Here is a 15,144-nt window from a genome sequence, read left to right on the forward strand (position 1 = left end):
AAAGTTTGACAAACGCAACTAGGCCCAATTTTAATACACAAAGCATTGAGTTTTTATTAAATCTTATAAATACACCATCATAAAAAAGCACAATGTATTTTAAGTTATCACAAAGTTTATTTTGGATATTACACTGCACATATCAGTGGCTTCTTACACAAACAATTCACCATTTTGTACAATATTAGTCTAGAAAATTGTTGCTGCCATGTAACTATAAAAACACGGACTCTTTTGGCCAGAATGCGGAGAGAGCAACACATTCTTTACATTATTGTTTCTACAGCACAGTAACCAGCTGCCATCATACACTATCTGGATTAGCTATTGCAGTCTTCCTTCGCTGGGACGCCAACATACTCAGCTGTAAAACAAACAAAAAGACAACAGTAAATAATTGCAGTATTCAACAAAAGAACAGTACATAATATGTACATATCTCATTATATAGGGGTCACACCCTGTCTTTACACAGGACACACAGACCAGTTACTCATACCTGCTGTGTAGCAGTAGATGCCCGCTGCTCAGCTTGTGTCAGGCGTCTCTGGAGACGACTCGCTTTCTCTTGATATTCTGCTAGCTGCCTCTCATACTGCATAAACACATATCAGTTAGCTACATGGAGTAAAAAAACAGCAGTTGCTGTGTTAAAACTTCTGTCTTCAAAGCACTAAAGTACTAAAGGAACATATGGTGGAATTATCACTATCTGTTCCCATAGACATATTTTTCTTCCCTGCACACCGTTCACAGACGTAAGCTTTGCATTTAAAAAAACATGCAGAAATCTTCACATTATTAGCACTATTCATTTGCTTCTAAACAAACCGCTTTAGTTTATGGTAGGTTCTTTGAGCACATCGTTTTCAGCACCTTTATTTTATTTTTGCCATGAATATGTTAATACTTTGTGTATACGTGCATTAAAAACGAGACAAACTGTTCTGAAATATCTTTCTTAACTTCATAAGATGAACACTACCAAGTCCAACCTTTCTAAACCCATCTGTGACCCTACAGTAGGAGATTTTAGTATGTCTCCATTACAAAGAAGGCCTGATATTTGCAGAGGTCGACACCAGCTGAATAAGCTGGAACAAGACAGAGCAGCTCTCCTAACATGGAGGAGGACAGTATCCTAAAGTACAAGATGTAATCTTGAAGTCACAATCATCTTCCATTTAGACCTGTGATAAATGAATTACATGAACACTATTCACGGTTTCATTTGCATTTCAAAATCTCTAATAATTGTGCATGTGTGTGTTACACAAACCTCAGAAATGGTATTATGGTCAGTTTCAAGCCGTATCTCTAGCTCATGTGAACGCTGCTTCTGACGACTCAGCTCTGCCCTGCAACAAACAATAAAAAAGATAAGAGCCACCTCTTACATAAACAACAAAAACATTTCTACAGCCTTATTTTCAAGTGTTTTAGCATGTTCAGGATTTCCAATATGCATCAGTTCAGTACAACTGTCGCTGAGGGCAAAACAACTTCAAGAGGTAAGTCAATTTTTGTTTTGGCTGTTATCAAAATCTTCCATGCTCCACCTTATTTGGTGCTTCGTCTTTGATCTAATGTTTGTGATAAAACTGAAACACTGAAGTCCTTAAGCAGTGAGGTTATAGAGTAAGAATATTTCTTCTCATTTAATAAAAACACTGTTTCTATTGCATTTAATAAAGAGCTGTATTAAATATTAACATATTTAATCTTATTTAAATCATCTCTCCAGCAGTCTGCCAATTAGTCACTGCTTTCCATGAGATTGGTTATCACTGTATGCTTCATTTCGCAGGGTTTATTTAATCACAAAATGTTTGCGTAGCCTGCTTGCTTATTTAAGCAGCACATCGCTTCCCATTTTGCAACACCAGAGGTAGAGGAAGATGCAGGCAAAATGTGCTGCATGAAGAGAAAGAGACAAGAGCATACTGACATTCTTAAACCAGCTTTAAGTTAGTCATTGTGATTTGGTTTTCACCTATCAACATGGTCAAGACTCATGGAAGCAGTCACGGTACTCAAGTGATTGTCAGATTCATAACTTCTGACTGATGAATATAAACACACAGTGATGCACACATTTTTAGATTCAGTATGACTAACGCATTGGGAGGATCTTGTTACCAATGTTCTGTGCATAAAAAATAAAAAAAAGATAACTGTTTCAAACCTTTGAAAAAAAAAGCCACTCCTTGTAAGACAAGTCTATGGCACATTGTCCTGGATTAATTAGAAAATTACTACATAATCAGGATCAGGAATAGAAGTCTGTTGTAGGATCTTGTAATGACATCTGTTGCTGTAGGTTTATATCTGCTCACACAAGTAAAGAGTGTTAAAATGTCTCCAAAACATTTTTTAGATACAAATCTAAATATACCGATGTTCAAGCTCATTCTTCTTACATTAAGTTAGGCAGCGCCAGCATATTTGCTGTAAGCTATCAAATGCAATGGCAAGGAAGTCAATAACTTTCTGCTCAGGTTAAATATCAAAATCAAATTTGTCCTTGCTTCAATTTCCGATTTTTTAAGCTGTGCATAGTTTTAATTGTGGCAAAATGTTAACAATACCAGCAAAAAACTTGACATCTCGCTAAATCCATGGCAACAATGTAGTTTCTGTATACATAAACTAAAGCCTTATGGGAAGTAGTTATCTCAGTTTTACCTGAGGAAAGGTTTACACTGCATACCTACACTCACAGGTAGTATCAGATTTTATCATTTGTTCCCTGCCATTTTAAAAGTTTGAAGTGGTAAATATTTGGTTCAACAACACATTCTCAGTGCATTTTTTTTTATTTTTTATTTTTTAAAAACTACTTTTCTTTATTTAGTAATGTTACAATCTATGATCACAAGTCCTTACTTGAGGCCTGTGATTTTAGTCTCAAAGGCCTGGACCAGGTTCTTGGCTTCCTCCTTCCATCGCTGAGTGCTTTTCTGCTGTGCTGTAAGGAGGCGCGTCAGATCAGCACTCGAGCTTCGACTGCTTTCCTCCAGCTCCCTCACCCGCGCATCCAGTCCCTGCTCTTTTAGGCTGTACTCGTGCTCCATCTGCGAAACCTTGAGGAGAGCAGCAGAGTGAGTGAGACTGTGTCCATGAGGTCAACCGACTGGTCCAAAATTCGTTTAAGTAAATAAATAATCACATATCCAATCATGTGAGAACTAATGAAAATGAATGTTAAATTATCAGTTAATAACATTATCACTTTCTGCAAGCATGACTTGTGTGCAAACACTGTATTATACATATTTAACTATCAAACTACCGTCCAATTATTTCTTTCAGCAAAGGCTTCTCAACTGTTAATCCCACTGGCTGTTTGGCAAACACATCAGAGAAGTAGGATTAAATACATGTCTCTTTCTCTACTCCTTTCATCTTTTTTCTTCAATCTTTTTAAAGGGGCATTCCACAGATTTTACACAGAGATCTGAGAGAAGAGATCATGGCAAGATTACCTGCTTAGCAAACTAGAGATGTGGATTTAGAAAAATGTACCAGGCAGGGAGGTTCTAATGAAATGTGTTTAAGCAATATATTATGTGACCTCCAAGACCCAGGGGTTTTGAACGTATAAATCAAAAGTCAGGATAAATCAGCAGCTGCTGCTTAAATTTGTATATTTTTAACCCGCTTTAAGTAAGGTCCTCATCTTTGTGGAAGTACATTACTAAATTGCTGGAAGACCCCATTATCAAGCTGTCAATTGTCTAGTCCCCATAATGTTGCTTCCATTATCTCTCTCATTTTTTTCTATCATTCCTGTTCATTACTCTAATGGGCCAGCACTCTGACCTTGTAAAGTTTAACTGAGAGCCCAGCAGGGTCACTTCCTTCCCTTTCATCATCTCCCACCTTAACTAAAATGTTCTCTTGATTCAAGTCAGTCTTTCCAAGCTGGCAGTTCTTGCAGGGGGCACCAATTACTCCATCTTTCTCTCAATGTATTTTATCTATTCTACTTAGTTGTTTTTTTTTTTATTTCAAAATCATTCATTATTACTTTGTTTTTATTTCTAACATCTCTAACTGTTTTACTGTTTAAAAAAGCAAAGTTCTTTACGTCCTTTTTTTCTATAAGTCGTTAAGTTACCTGTTGCTTGGCCTTCTTTTGGACCAGCAGGGAGGCTTTGCGCAGCTCATCCATCTCCCTGCGGAGCTGCAAGTTCTCTTGTTGCAGCTGAAGCCGCTCATCACTGACACCAACGCAGTCATCCCGGGCTGCAGCCAGAGAGCTTTGTAGCTGACGCACTTCTTCTTGGCACCGTGACAGCTCCTCATTATAGCTGCAGGTTGCCGGACGGATCAGGAAGCGTAAGGAGTGGAGTAAAGGTGAAGAACTTAACTTGTGGCACAGAAAACTTGTAGCTCAAACAAAGTAAGTGGAAACTGACATTGCTAAGTTACACTTACTCCAGCTCCATCTTTTTTAGTTTGGTCTGGGTGCTTTGTAGAGTGAGGCTTAAGTCTTCCTTCAATCTCTCTGCATTTAGACACCTCTGATGAAGGGCATCTATCTTCCTGAACTCTGGCTCTGCCCTTCCCTCCTTATACACCTAAAACAAAACCACCACAGGCATTACTAAAATGACCACCACCTGAGCTCATTCATAAAAACACATATTCAAACACTATCAGTAGTCTTGAGCAAGTGTTACTAGATGTCTTTCTTGTGGTTTCGCTGATACTTTCACAGATACCTTTTCCAGTTCCTCCTCCACAGCTTTTCTCTCTCGCAGGGACCTTTCAATCTGAGACTCTTTATCTGCACACTCCTACCGAAAGATGGAAGGAGAGAACAAGGAGAGTCGGAGAAAAGGGCTGGTTAGAGACAGAATGAGTAGGCAGGTAGAAAGTGAAAGAGGATTTAGTGTGATTTTGAAAAGGAATCTGTCCCCTTAGCAGGGCAGGTTACCAGCTGCAGTGCCGACAGCTCCTCTGCCATACGGTGGATTTGAACATTGCACTGTTTGCGAACATTTTCCACCTGTTAAAGATAAAGTCACACACAGTTCAAATATGAGCAGTGACTTCAGGGATCTGGTGAGTGTAAGGGCTCTGCTCCTTCTTCCCATTACACAGTCCATGACTTTCAGTGGACAAAAAAAAAGGGTACTGGATAAGTACCTCAGGATAAGTTATCATAAAGGACCCATATTACGCCCCTTTCATCAAATTAATGAGTCTATTTTTTACCATAAAATACTGCAAAGATGATGTTTTATACCATGACTGTATAACTCTGGTTTTAGTCCCATTTCACACATTCATTGTCTGTAGCCTTAAATATAGCTGAGCTGCTGCTGTCCTTGCCCCCTTCAGGAAGAAGACTCTCTCTGCGCCTGTGATAAACAATGCAGAACAGAACAGTTGACCACATGGCAGCTTACAGACATGAACGAGCCTGAGAGACCAGGACAATATATCAGTCTCATTTCTCTCTGAGTGATCATTTTACATGGAAATATTGCTGAATTCTTAGTTGTTTTAAATGTATGTGTAATGGGAGTTTTCCAGGCAATCGCGTGGTTATGAAATCAACAGTTTAGTGGTGTAGAGAAGCAGCTTGAATACAGCTGTAAAGCCACTCTTGGCTAACATGTGGCTTTAATGTGCAGCGTTTCAGTCTCTATTTCATACTCATACTTGTTCTATTGTCTGACAACAAAAATAGAAAAATATGCAAATTAGAACAGCTTTATTGGGAATTTCAATGTATTAAAATTCAGTATATGTGAGTGCAGAGACCAGCAGAGAAGCAAACAGATGTAAAGGGCTGACACTGGCTGAGTTTGGGTTGCACTGAAGCGGAATATGCAACATGAACATAGTCACCCACATAGTCCTTGTACATTGGTTTGAAATCAGTTTTAATGTTTCCACCATTTCTGATTCTCCCTCAGCATTACAACTGCATCTGTTACTTCTAGGCTCGACTATTGTAATTCCTTATTATCAGGTTGTCCCAATAGCTCTCTCAGACATCAACGTCCTTTAGTTTGCCCCTAGTTATGCTGCTATAGGCCTAGGCTGCCGGGGGACCTCTCTTGATGCACTGAGCCCTTCTGTAACTACCTATGTATTTACTATATATACCATTATTGCATTACACTCACTCTGTTTCTCCCTGTGTCCTTTCTCCAAGTGTCCCTGATCCCAGAGCTGGATGCTTCAGATCTGTGGTTGTTCTCCCACCAACTGGCCTAGTCTCCATCTGTGGGATGCTGCTGCTGACCTTCCTCCTGCCCACTGCTTCCAGCTGCCCATTTCCACCGATCTACTCTGCATTGCCCTTACTATACTTGATTTGCTCTTCTACATATTTTTGAATTTACCACCAGCTATATATGTAGTATATTTAATGCCAGAGCCATATACCATAGCAGTAAACTATAATCAGTTTCCATGTTAGTTGTACTTTGCATGTATCATCTGTCTTATCATGCATGTATCAAATTGCGTGATTTATGTTTACATGTTACTTGTTTGCTTTTTGTTGGCTACATTTCTTAGCACATCACATCCACCAGATATCCATCAGCTGGGTTAAAACCAATGATGAGACTTAGTGTTGCATTCACCTGAATGCATGTGCATCCTAACGTGTGAGTATAAGATACTCAAGAAACAAAATTCATTCACACAAACATTACTCCTCCTAAGATATACAGTGCCTGTTTGTGTCTGAATAGGGCATAGCTCTGGACACAATTCTATTTTTGGAAATCCCACCCCTCATGCTTAACAGTCTGAGTGGTACTTATGTCCTCTGGTAAGAGGTCTGACTACCAATTGCAAGCATTTTGGGGATTAATTGTTCATTACACACACTTATCTGAACACTGAATGGCTTTAAATGAGAAGGAGGAAAAGGGAAGATTAAGGTGAATAAAGTGCTTCAATTTGGCTGCAATATTTAAAGTTAAACTCCAACTCTATGACGAAATTACCTAGAAGCTAAAAAAAAAAAACAAATGGATGGAACGGTCTGCGATTCAAAGAAAATATAAAGCATCAACAGTTACTCTCTCATATGATAATATGTTGACGGCCAGCCAGAAACTAAGATGACAGCCAGGGCTTCAGTCATACTATGCTGCATTAACAGGATTAAACAGTTGAAGGGCTTGATGAAGAAGACCCATTAATAGAGCGTTAATCACCATGTCTCTGGCTGAGGTTACACAGGGTGAAACAGCAGTGCTTTGCATTTGGGTTAGTACTTCTGTGTTTTCAAAAAAAGAACAGTTGGACTAAGCAACTGGTACAGTTGGAGGTTGTGCTTCCATGCAACGCTAATTATAAATCAAACAGTATGTGGTTTGTGTAATTTTTAGGAATGCTATTTGAAAATGAAAGTATACACAGCTGGCACCAAATATCCTGACGTCATGTAGCACTTCTAGTGCTGAAGTGATTCATTCAGCTATACTTTCAAAGCAGATTTTAGTCACACAGATCAAATTACATGGATCGTATTTAGTAGAAACATTTATTCAGCCAATCTGTGTACCTCTTTTCTGGTACGAACTGCAGCATCCTGGATCAGCTGTTTGATGGCCTCCTTTGTCTTTTCCAGCTCTTCTGTCTTCTGCTTCTCTCTTAACAGGGCCTGAAGGGAGAGAGTGAAGACAGAAACAGGTACATGTTTCAATGGACAAAGATCTAAAGTGCTAGAGGGATGTGAAGACTTGTCAGAGGATAACGCAGATGGATAGTCTGACATGAAGACTCGACGAGGGGAAAAGAATGGGATAAAAGACAAAGCAACTGCAGTCACCTGGTCCTTCTGCAGGGCAGCCTCCTCAGCCACTTGAACACTCTCTCTGACTTTGGACAAGGCCTCATACTTCTCCTCTTCTAGGGTGGTACAGCGTGCCTGGAGTTCTCCCACCTTTCTCTCCCACACAGTTTGCTCTCTGCGAACTGCCTCTGCCTCCTGAGATGCAGCTTTTAGCCTGGCAGCAGAGGAAAAGAGTGAGAACCAGCAGCAATGGGAAAAGCAGGGAACTGCTGATTGGCTCTAAAACACCAAAATTGCTGCTAATTCCAAGACTTTCCATAAGATCAACATTTGGCAGTGCTAATGTAATCTCAAACACTGTTCCTTCTTGGTTGATAGCAAGCAATAGAAGTAAAAAGTAAAATATATGTGAAGCCACAGTTTAACGGGTGCTCACCTGGTCTCTAGCTGACTCAAGGCTGCCTGAAGCTGCTGGAGCCGTCTGTCTGCAGCGTCCTCTCGACCCTGGGCTTCTGCCACATCTTCCTCCTAAATTCATACACAGAGTTGTATTGCAACAATCTGAAAATTTCATTACAGACTAATTAAATGGATGAATTATTTTGTTTATAAAATATCCAACATAATGACAAACGTGGGCTTCTCAAGTAATGTCTAACACAGAAAATAACCAAAACTCAACATTTTATGTTTAAATCAACTTCTTTTTCAATTGTTAAAGAGCTATGTTAGTGTGATCAACCTTTAAAGTCATGATATGTTGCTCTATCCTCCCCACAGTCATTAGGTGGATATTTTAGCATTTTTTTCTTCTCTTACCCGTCTCTGCATTTGGCCCTGGACATTCTGTAATAATTTGGTCATCTCATCCACCTTGGCTGTTGCTGTTCTCAGTTCAATCTTGGCTTGCCTACACCAGGACAGAGAGAGAGAGAGAAAGACACAGTTCAAGTATATAATAATATAGAAAGACTGTCTCCTGTGTTTTTTTTTAGGTTACTTTAACTGAAGCAAATAGTTTGACAATTTGGAAAATACACTAATTTGCATTTTTGCGAAAAGTTAGTTGAGAAGATGAATACGACTATAAGGTTTGTTTGGTAAATTTGAAGATCACTACTACCCCCATCTGTCTACACGCATCTTATCCAAGGTGTTACCTGAGCATAGCTGAGTAATTACCTGAGCTGGCTGTGTAGCTCCTCCATCTCTGTGCTCTGCTCCGTCATTGTCTTCAGGAACTGCTGGTTAGTCTGTGTGTGGCAAGAGAGACAAGACTGCCATTTGTGCGGCATGATTCCAAACACACAGCTTCAACTTTATGTCACAACCAACTTTCTCTCAAAAGTTCTCTCTTAAAACTTTCTATGTCCTTTTTGAACCAACCCTAAGGATTCACTGTCAGTCATTCACTGCTGCAAAGTCAGTTGTTCTCATATGCAGAGACCGAAAAAGGCTGCTTGCATGAACAGTCAGAGAGAGGGAAAACCCAAGGCTTGCCCTCTCATTAAAAATGCATTACAGGGATATAGTATTACTATACTGTCTCCTCGCACACTGTATTGTGACCAAAGTAAACATCAGGCATATGTATGTGTGCTCATGTGTTTTTCTGTGAATACATAAATCCACAATACGCTGTACCCCCTTCATCTCCAAGTAAGGTTGAGCCTCAGTCAGGTCAACTGTCTCTCTAAATAAACAGGTTGGTGTTGAATAATCCATGACAGAATGTGAGAGAGACAGAGTAGGAGATAGAGGGGGAAGTAGCGTAAAAAAAGAAAAGCAAAGGTAGTTAGGAGGATTAACTAGTGAGGTGACAGTCCATTATACAACAAGATCATGCTTGCTGACTACCACAGTGATACAGAAACCGGTTCTGTTAGTCAGAGGATTAATTATTAGAGCCGGGTTCGTTTCAGTGAAGTGCACAGCATTTCGCTCCCATGGCTAATTGGGAGGTGGTAATTTAACATGCTTTTAATTAACCATCACTTACCGATTCCAGTTTCTGATTGGCCACTTGGAGTTTGTACGTGTGCTGCTGGAACTGAACAAGCTGATCCTGTGATGTAAAAAAAAAAAAAAAAAAGGCTACATTCAATAAAAGTTAAGTGCTAGTAATTAGCTCATGCTTATATCAAGCATTAACTGAGGCCAAACTGCTGTAATTGACCATACTTCTGTGATAATGGCTCCACCTAGTGGCAAAGGGTTGATGTTCTAATTATATGCTGGTTCTGAATGTTAATGTGGGAATACTGAACCTTGAGCTGCTGTCTCTGGGCGTCGTGGATCTGTCCATCAGACATGGTCTTCTGGTAGACCTGTTGGAGGCGGTCCAGCTCCTGGGCTGCCGTCTGCCACAGCTCCGTGGCCTGCACCCGCTCCTAAACAGAAAAATATCCACCCACATTAACACACACTCACAGGCATTTATGTGCACAAAAAAGACATTGCTGCTTTTTTACTAAGAGTTAGATGAGAAGAACAAACATCTTCGTGCATTCACCAGAGACCGTTACAACACACAAAGAAAGCATACAAAGCAGGCCTGCTTTGTCAAAGAGAAATAATACCTTCTAAATAGCTCATGTGTTATCTTATTAACAAGAGAGTGAATCACCACTGAATCAAAAAAAGACCTTGGTTTTGTTCAGAATTATGAGAACGTGCTCAAATGGTGACTTCATTATAAAAGTGTGTTGAACCACTGGGACAGTGGCCGTGCTGTTGACAGTTAATATATCCAACATGTGTGCTAATTACTGAAATAACCAATTATGGTATCATCATTGTTTTCCGGTGTTGTACGTGTAAAACACACAAGATAGAGCTGTTTCTGTGGTACAGATCAAAACAATATCAGTCTTCTAATCTAATTTGTAGGCTCCATGAATGTTCAGCATCCAGCTTTGGCTGCACTCGAGCTCAGTCAAGGCTCTGTAGCAGTTTCAACGTCCATAGAGGGAGAAGGAGTGTGTTCTTCAGTAGCCTCATTTAAAAGAGTGTGAAGCTGCTTTGCCAACATTTTTCATGTTTTACAATTGTAACAATAGATTCTTTTTGTCTAAAATTGCTGATTTTTTTTTTTTGCATTGAACCTTGGCTACATCCCTAATATCATGAACCAGTATTTTTATGTGATGATACCATATCGATAAAAAATTAGAACAATCTGGTATTGACTGCTACTCAAAAGATTTCTACTCAATAGATTCAGGGCTGCAATTTACAAGTACTTTCATTATTAAATAATTTTGCACATTGATTTCTCCATAATCAACTCAGTGTTTAGTGTATAAAATCCAAATTACACTATTACATAGACCAATGTCATGGATTCAAATTACTTGTTTTTTATTTGATCAATTAGTGAACACTCTGAAGCCCTAAGATATTCAATTTACTGTCTTATTTACAAATAAAGAATGGCAACAAATTATCACACTGAACAAGCAGCAGATTCATTCCCTGTTGATCAACTAATAATTTAATCAAGTAATCACTGCAGCTCTTTCTTTTCTTCCATAATTAAATGTAATTATTGTACAATAATTGTAATAATGTAATTATTTACAAGAGAAAGGGAAAACTATGAATTTGATGACAAATACACTGTGAATTTGGCTGCATTAAAAGACAGGTTAAGAGATCACAGAGACCAAGAGAAGACTAAATGTTGGCCCCTCCCCCTCCCTTCGTACCAACAACAAACACACAAAAAATAGGTTTTGTGCAAAGATACAACAAAGAACAAATAGAACTAATCTTGAAATACAACTGCCAATAATTACAGGCATTTATATAGGTGAATTTAGTGAAAGCTCCTCCACCAAATTATACCTAGGCCTCACTTTAGAAAAAGACATACATGCTAAAAAATTTATCTTGGTAGCATTCTTAAGTTTAAAAAGTGCTTCCTAAAGGCATCATCATCATCGCACGCACGCACGCACACACACACACACACACACACAATCAGTCAAATGGCCTATTAACACATTTATCAGTCATACTGCTATTGTTACCAGATTCACAGGGCTCTAAAATTTTGTCAAAAGCCTTACACGTCTTTGTAAAGTTCCGCTTTAAAGTAGTTGTTTGTAACATGAAATTTTTTGTTCAATAGATCCCTTCAGTCATCACACTACGGTGGAATCCACGTGTCACCAGAGTAAGAGAAAACTGTGCTAATTACGTATGTGGCACAGCAGCTGTTACCTCATTATTTATTCGTAATTATTATGTAATGTCAGACATACAATATATTCCAAGTAAATATAGTAAAACAGTGTGTATGGAAGAGGCCAATAAGTTGATTTATGTATTTACATAGCTCACTTTAGTGGCAGTTAAATGGGAATTGTTTCTTTAAAATCTATCTTTGTTTCTTTTCAGCACCACGGACAGTTGACCTTAAGAAGCTCTGAAACATCTTGTGTGTGTACTTGCTCTCGAGTTTTGGAAACTGCATGTAGAAATTTCAGAATGTTTTGAGAAAACTTTCTTTGCTTCTGAGCTGGGAGGTGTACACACAGAGGAAGGGGGACAAAGACCTCTGAACTAGCCGCTTCACACACACAGAGCTGGTGGACTCTCACACAGGCTACAATGGCATACACCATGACATATGTACATTACAGAAACGAAATGGTAAGTGTGAGCTTAATCTACAAAGGTTTAAATGGACATATGCAGACCTGTTCAGACAGCTGGACCTGTTCTTGAAGGTTTTTGATGACTGAATCCTCCTCCAGGGTGCTGCCCTCTACTCCTGAAGCCATGGGCAGGGAATGAAGCTGCTTCTCAACAGACTCCCTCAGTTCTGCATGCAGCCTGTATAAGGGGGTGGATATTGATTAAAACATGTTTTAAAATGCTTCAAAACTGCACATAGCCTTAGATGTGAAATAAAACATAAACTCCCGTGGATCTTTATTTTTCACCTTTCGTTTTCCTTGACAACCCTCTTCAGTTTCGCTGTAACATCTGTCATCTGGCCCTGTTGATTTAAAAAAGCATATGAACAATGTGTGCTATTATTTAAGATATTTATTTAATGTATATGCAAATCAAGAAATCTCAAGAAAAAGAGATAGTCATTACCCAGCTCGATTTAGTGTATTTCAAGGCCTGAAATGTTTACAGCCCTTTACTTTAAAATATACCTACAGTATACCTACCTATTTATACTATTCAGGTAGATAAGTGATAAATGTTAATATCAATGAATTTGCGTGCCTGATTATTTCATTGTTATGTTTTCACCTGGTATCTCCGCAGCTGTTCAGTCATTTCATCCATGTGCCGATCATACTCCACTATCAGAGGAGCCATTATGCTGTTAAAAAAAAAAATATTGGTGTGATAACAGCGCGTCTCTCAAATGTGTCCAAGATTACAAACAAACAGATCAACTGACCCTCTATCTGAGATCCAGGGAGCAGGAGACTCTGCCCGCCTTGCTTCTTCAACCTATCAGACATTTAACACACAGTAGTGAGGGTTATTAGGTGCTAAACAGGAGTTTTATATATATACCAAAATATTGTGTCACCACCCACATCACAATATGTACGTGCACAGGACATGTACTGGGAAGTAAGGTAAATTAACTCTAACACATCATGCTACAGCTGCTGTTGCTGTTTGATATGGAAATAAAACTCGTAATTTTCCAAGAAATCGTGGAAAATTCCATTTGCCTCATAAAATAATTTCTTCCAATTTAAGGCTTTTTGGATACATGGGTTTCTTTGTTACTTTATTTAAAAGACACAGAGATTGTTGACATGTAGGCCCGTTGTGTGGATACAAAATATGAGAGGAACAGGAGAGAAACACTGAAGAGGAAGATTTGGTTACAAAAACAAATGCAAGGTCCACTGCATGGAATTACTTCTGCTACAGAAAGCATGATGTTGACTAAAAACAGGTACTCTGTGGGTTTGACTTTTGAGAGCAGCATCATAAAACTCTGTATTGCTGAGTGCCATCCAAAATCAAAAACAATTTTGATACCATTGTCAGTGTTACACAATAAATGAGAAACTCTAAAAACCAGCATTTAAATTTTTGGGGGTTTTTTTTGTGTATTTTACATGCAGATGCAAAAATCACAGCAATCATTCCAAAATGATAAGTTCTTCCCAAATAGTCATTCAAGTAAAAAAAAAATAAAAATAAATAAAATTCTCCCTCTATATATATTTTAATGATATGTAATCACACAAAAACAAAGTCTTGAAATGCCAGATTTTTTTTTCAAAAATATTATGCAACCCTAATAAAAACACTCTTCTTTTCTTAGTTAACAAAACCAGTTAGTCTCGGTCAGTTTATAGTTTATAATGAAGTCTGTACCTGAGATGGTGTGGACTGGTTGCGGTTGCCATACTGATACTGGCTGAGAGCAGAATTTAACCTGTGGACTGAAAACGGGGACACAGATTGAAGAATAAATACTATGTTAATCAGAGTTGGCAGGTTTTCCGTTTTCCCATCAAACTGGACAGTTTTGAAAATGCAAATTTTCACAAAAGTTGTCCAAATTTAAAATAATACGGTCAACAAAAAAGTACATTTGAAAGTGTAAAACATGTTATAGAGGCACAATGGCACTGTGCCAATGCAGCCAAACTTTAGGTCAAATGTTACTTTTTTTAACTTTTAAAATATGAGAGTTATGTATCGCCTGAATTGCTGCTTTTTTTTACGGCTTGAAACACTAAACACGATCACTATGCAAGAACAAGTAAGCAAAAAAGTAGATGGTGAAGCAGCAAAAAAAAGGTGTCAGAAGAAAGGTATCATCTCTGTTTGTGCTTACCTTGATCGCGCAAAAACTCAAGTTCTGCGTCCATGCTGAATGTGTAAATACAAGCGTTAGTATTTTTAAAAGCAATCACCAGTAACTCCTAAAATAAAACGATTAAAGCTAGAAGCAGGTACAATTTGTCCCCAGTTGTGTCAACCGTTGTTTTGACAGAAGCGCGTTCAGGATTGTAAAAATTGTCTTTCAGCACTACACAAATTTAGCTAACGACGTTATAAAGCCGAGAAAAGAAGATTTATTGCAAGCTAGCTAGCTACGACTACCTGTGGCTACCTGCTGCTGCTTGTGTTAGCTAGAGCAGCTAATCAATCTCAGCTAAGTTTAGCTAAAAACTAACCGTTTTGATCGGTTTATCAAAATCTAAACATGTTTTCAGAGATATCTGACGCGTACAGATTATGTATACGTCTCACTTCAAGCGTGTTAAAAAAAAAACTGCAAAATCATGAGAGGTTTTAACTTTGATTCTTGTTTCCGCCGTCCGTTTCGAAGCAAACAAATAACAGCCAATGGTAGTAGAGATGTGCGTCGTTAA

The 15,144-nt window shown here is 38.6% G+C and overlaps 1 protein-coding gene across 2 annotated transcripts; it reads right to left on the reverse strand.

The window, feature by feature from the left end:
- Positions 1-97: 97 nt before the first annotated feature.
- Positions 98-15,118, reverse strand: sclt1 (sodium channel and clathrin linker 1). Of its 2 annotated transcripts, XM_023286159.3 has the most exons (22): positions 15,070-15,118; positions 14,604-14,638; positions 14,138-14,205; positions 13,197-13,249; positions 13,043-13,115; positions 12,721-12,776; positions 12,475-12,610; positions 10,039-10,161; positions 9,771-9,836; positions 8,954-9,024; positions 8,591-8,681; positions 8,208-8,299; positions 7,808-7,985; positions 7,541-7,639; positions 4,943-5,014; positions 4,728-4,802; positions 4,441-4,583; positions 4,121-4,313; positions 2,887-3,083; positions 1,280-1,358; positions 500-595; positions 98-364 (listed from the first exon to the last, which is right to left on the reverse strand). In XM_023286159.3, exons 2-22 carry the CDS (start codon positions 14,635-14,637, stop codon positions 305-307), a joined length of 2,055 nt encoding a protein of 684 aa, XP_023141927.2. In that variant the 5' UTR covers position 14,638; positions 15,070-15,118; the 3' UTR covers positions 98-304. The 2 variants fall into 2 exon arrangements, with proteins under 2 accessions (XP_023141927.2, XP_054866176.1); XM_055010201.1 differs by having other exon boundaries at positions 14,604-15,076.
- Between the last annotated feature and the right edge of the window lie 26 nt (positions 15,119-15,144).

The sequence above is a fragment of the Amphiprion ocellaris genome, chromosome 4 (genome assembly GCF_022539595.1).
Source record: "Amphiprion ocellaris isolate individual 3 ecotype Okinawa chromosome 4, ASM2253959v1, whole genome shotgun sequence".
Classification (NCBI taxonomy): domain Eukaryota; kingdom Metazoa; phylum Chordata; class Actinopteri; family Pomacentridae; genus Amphiprion; species Amphiprion ocellaris.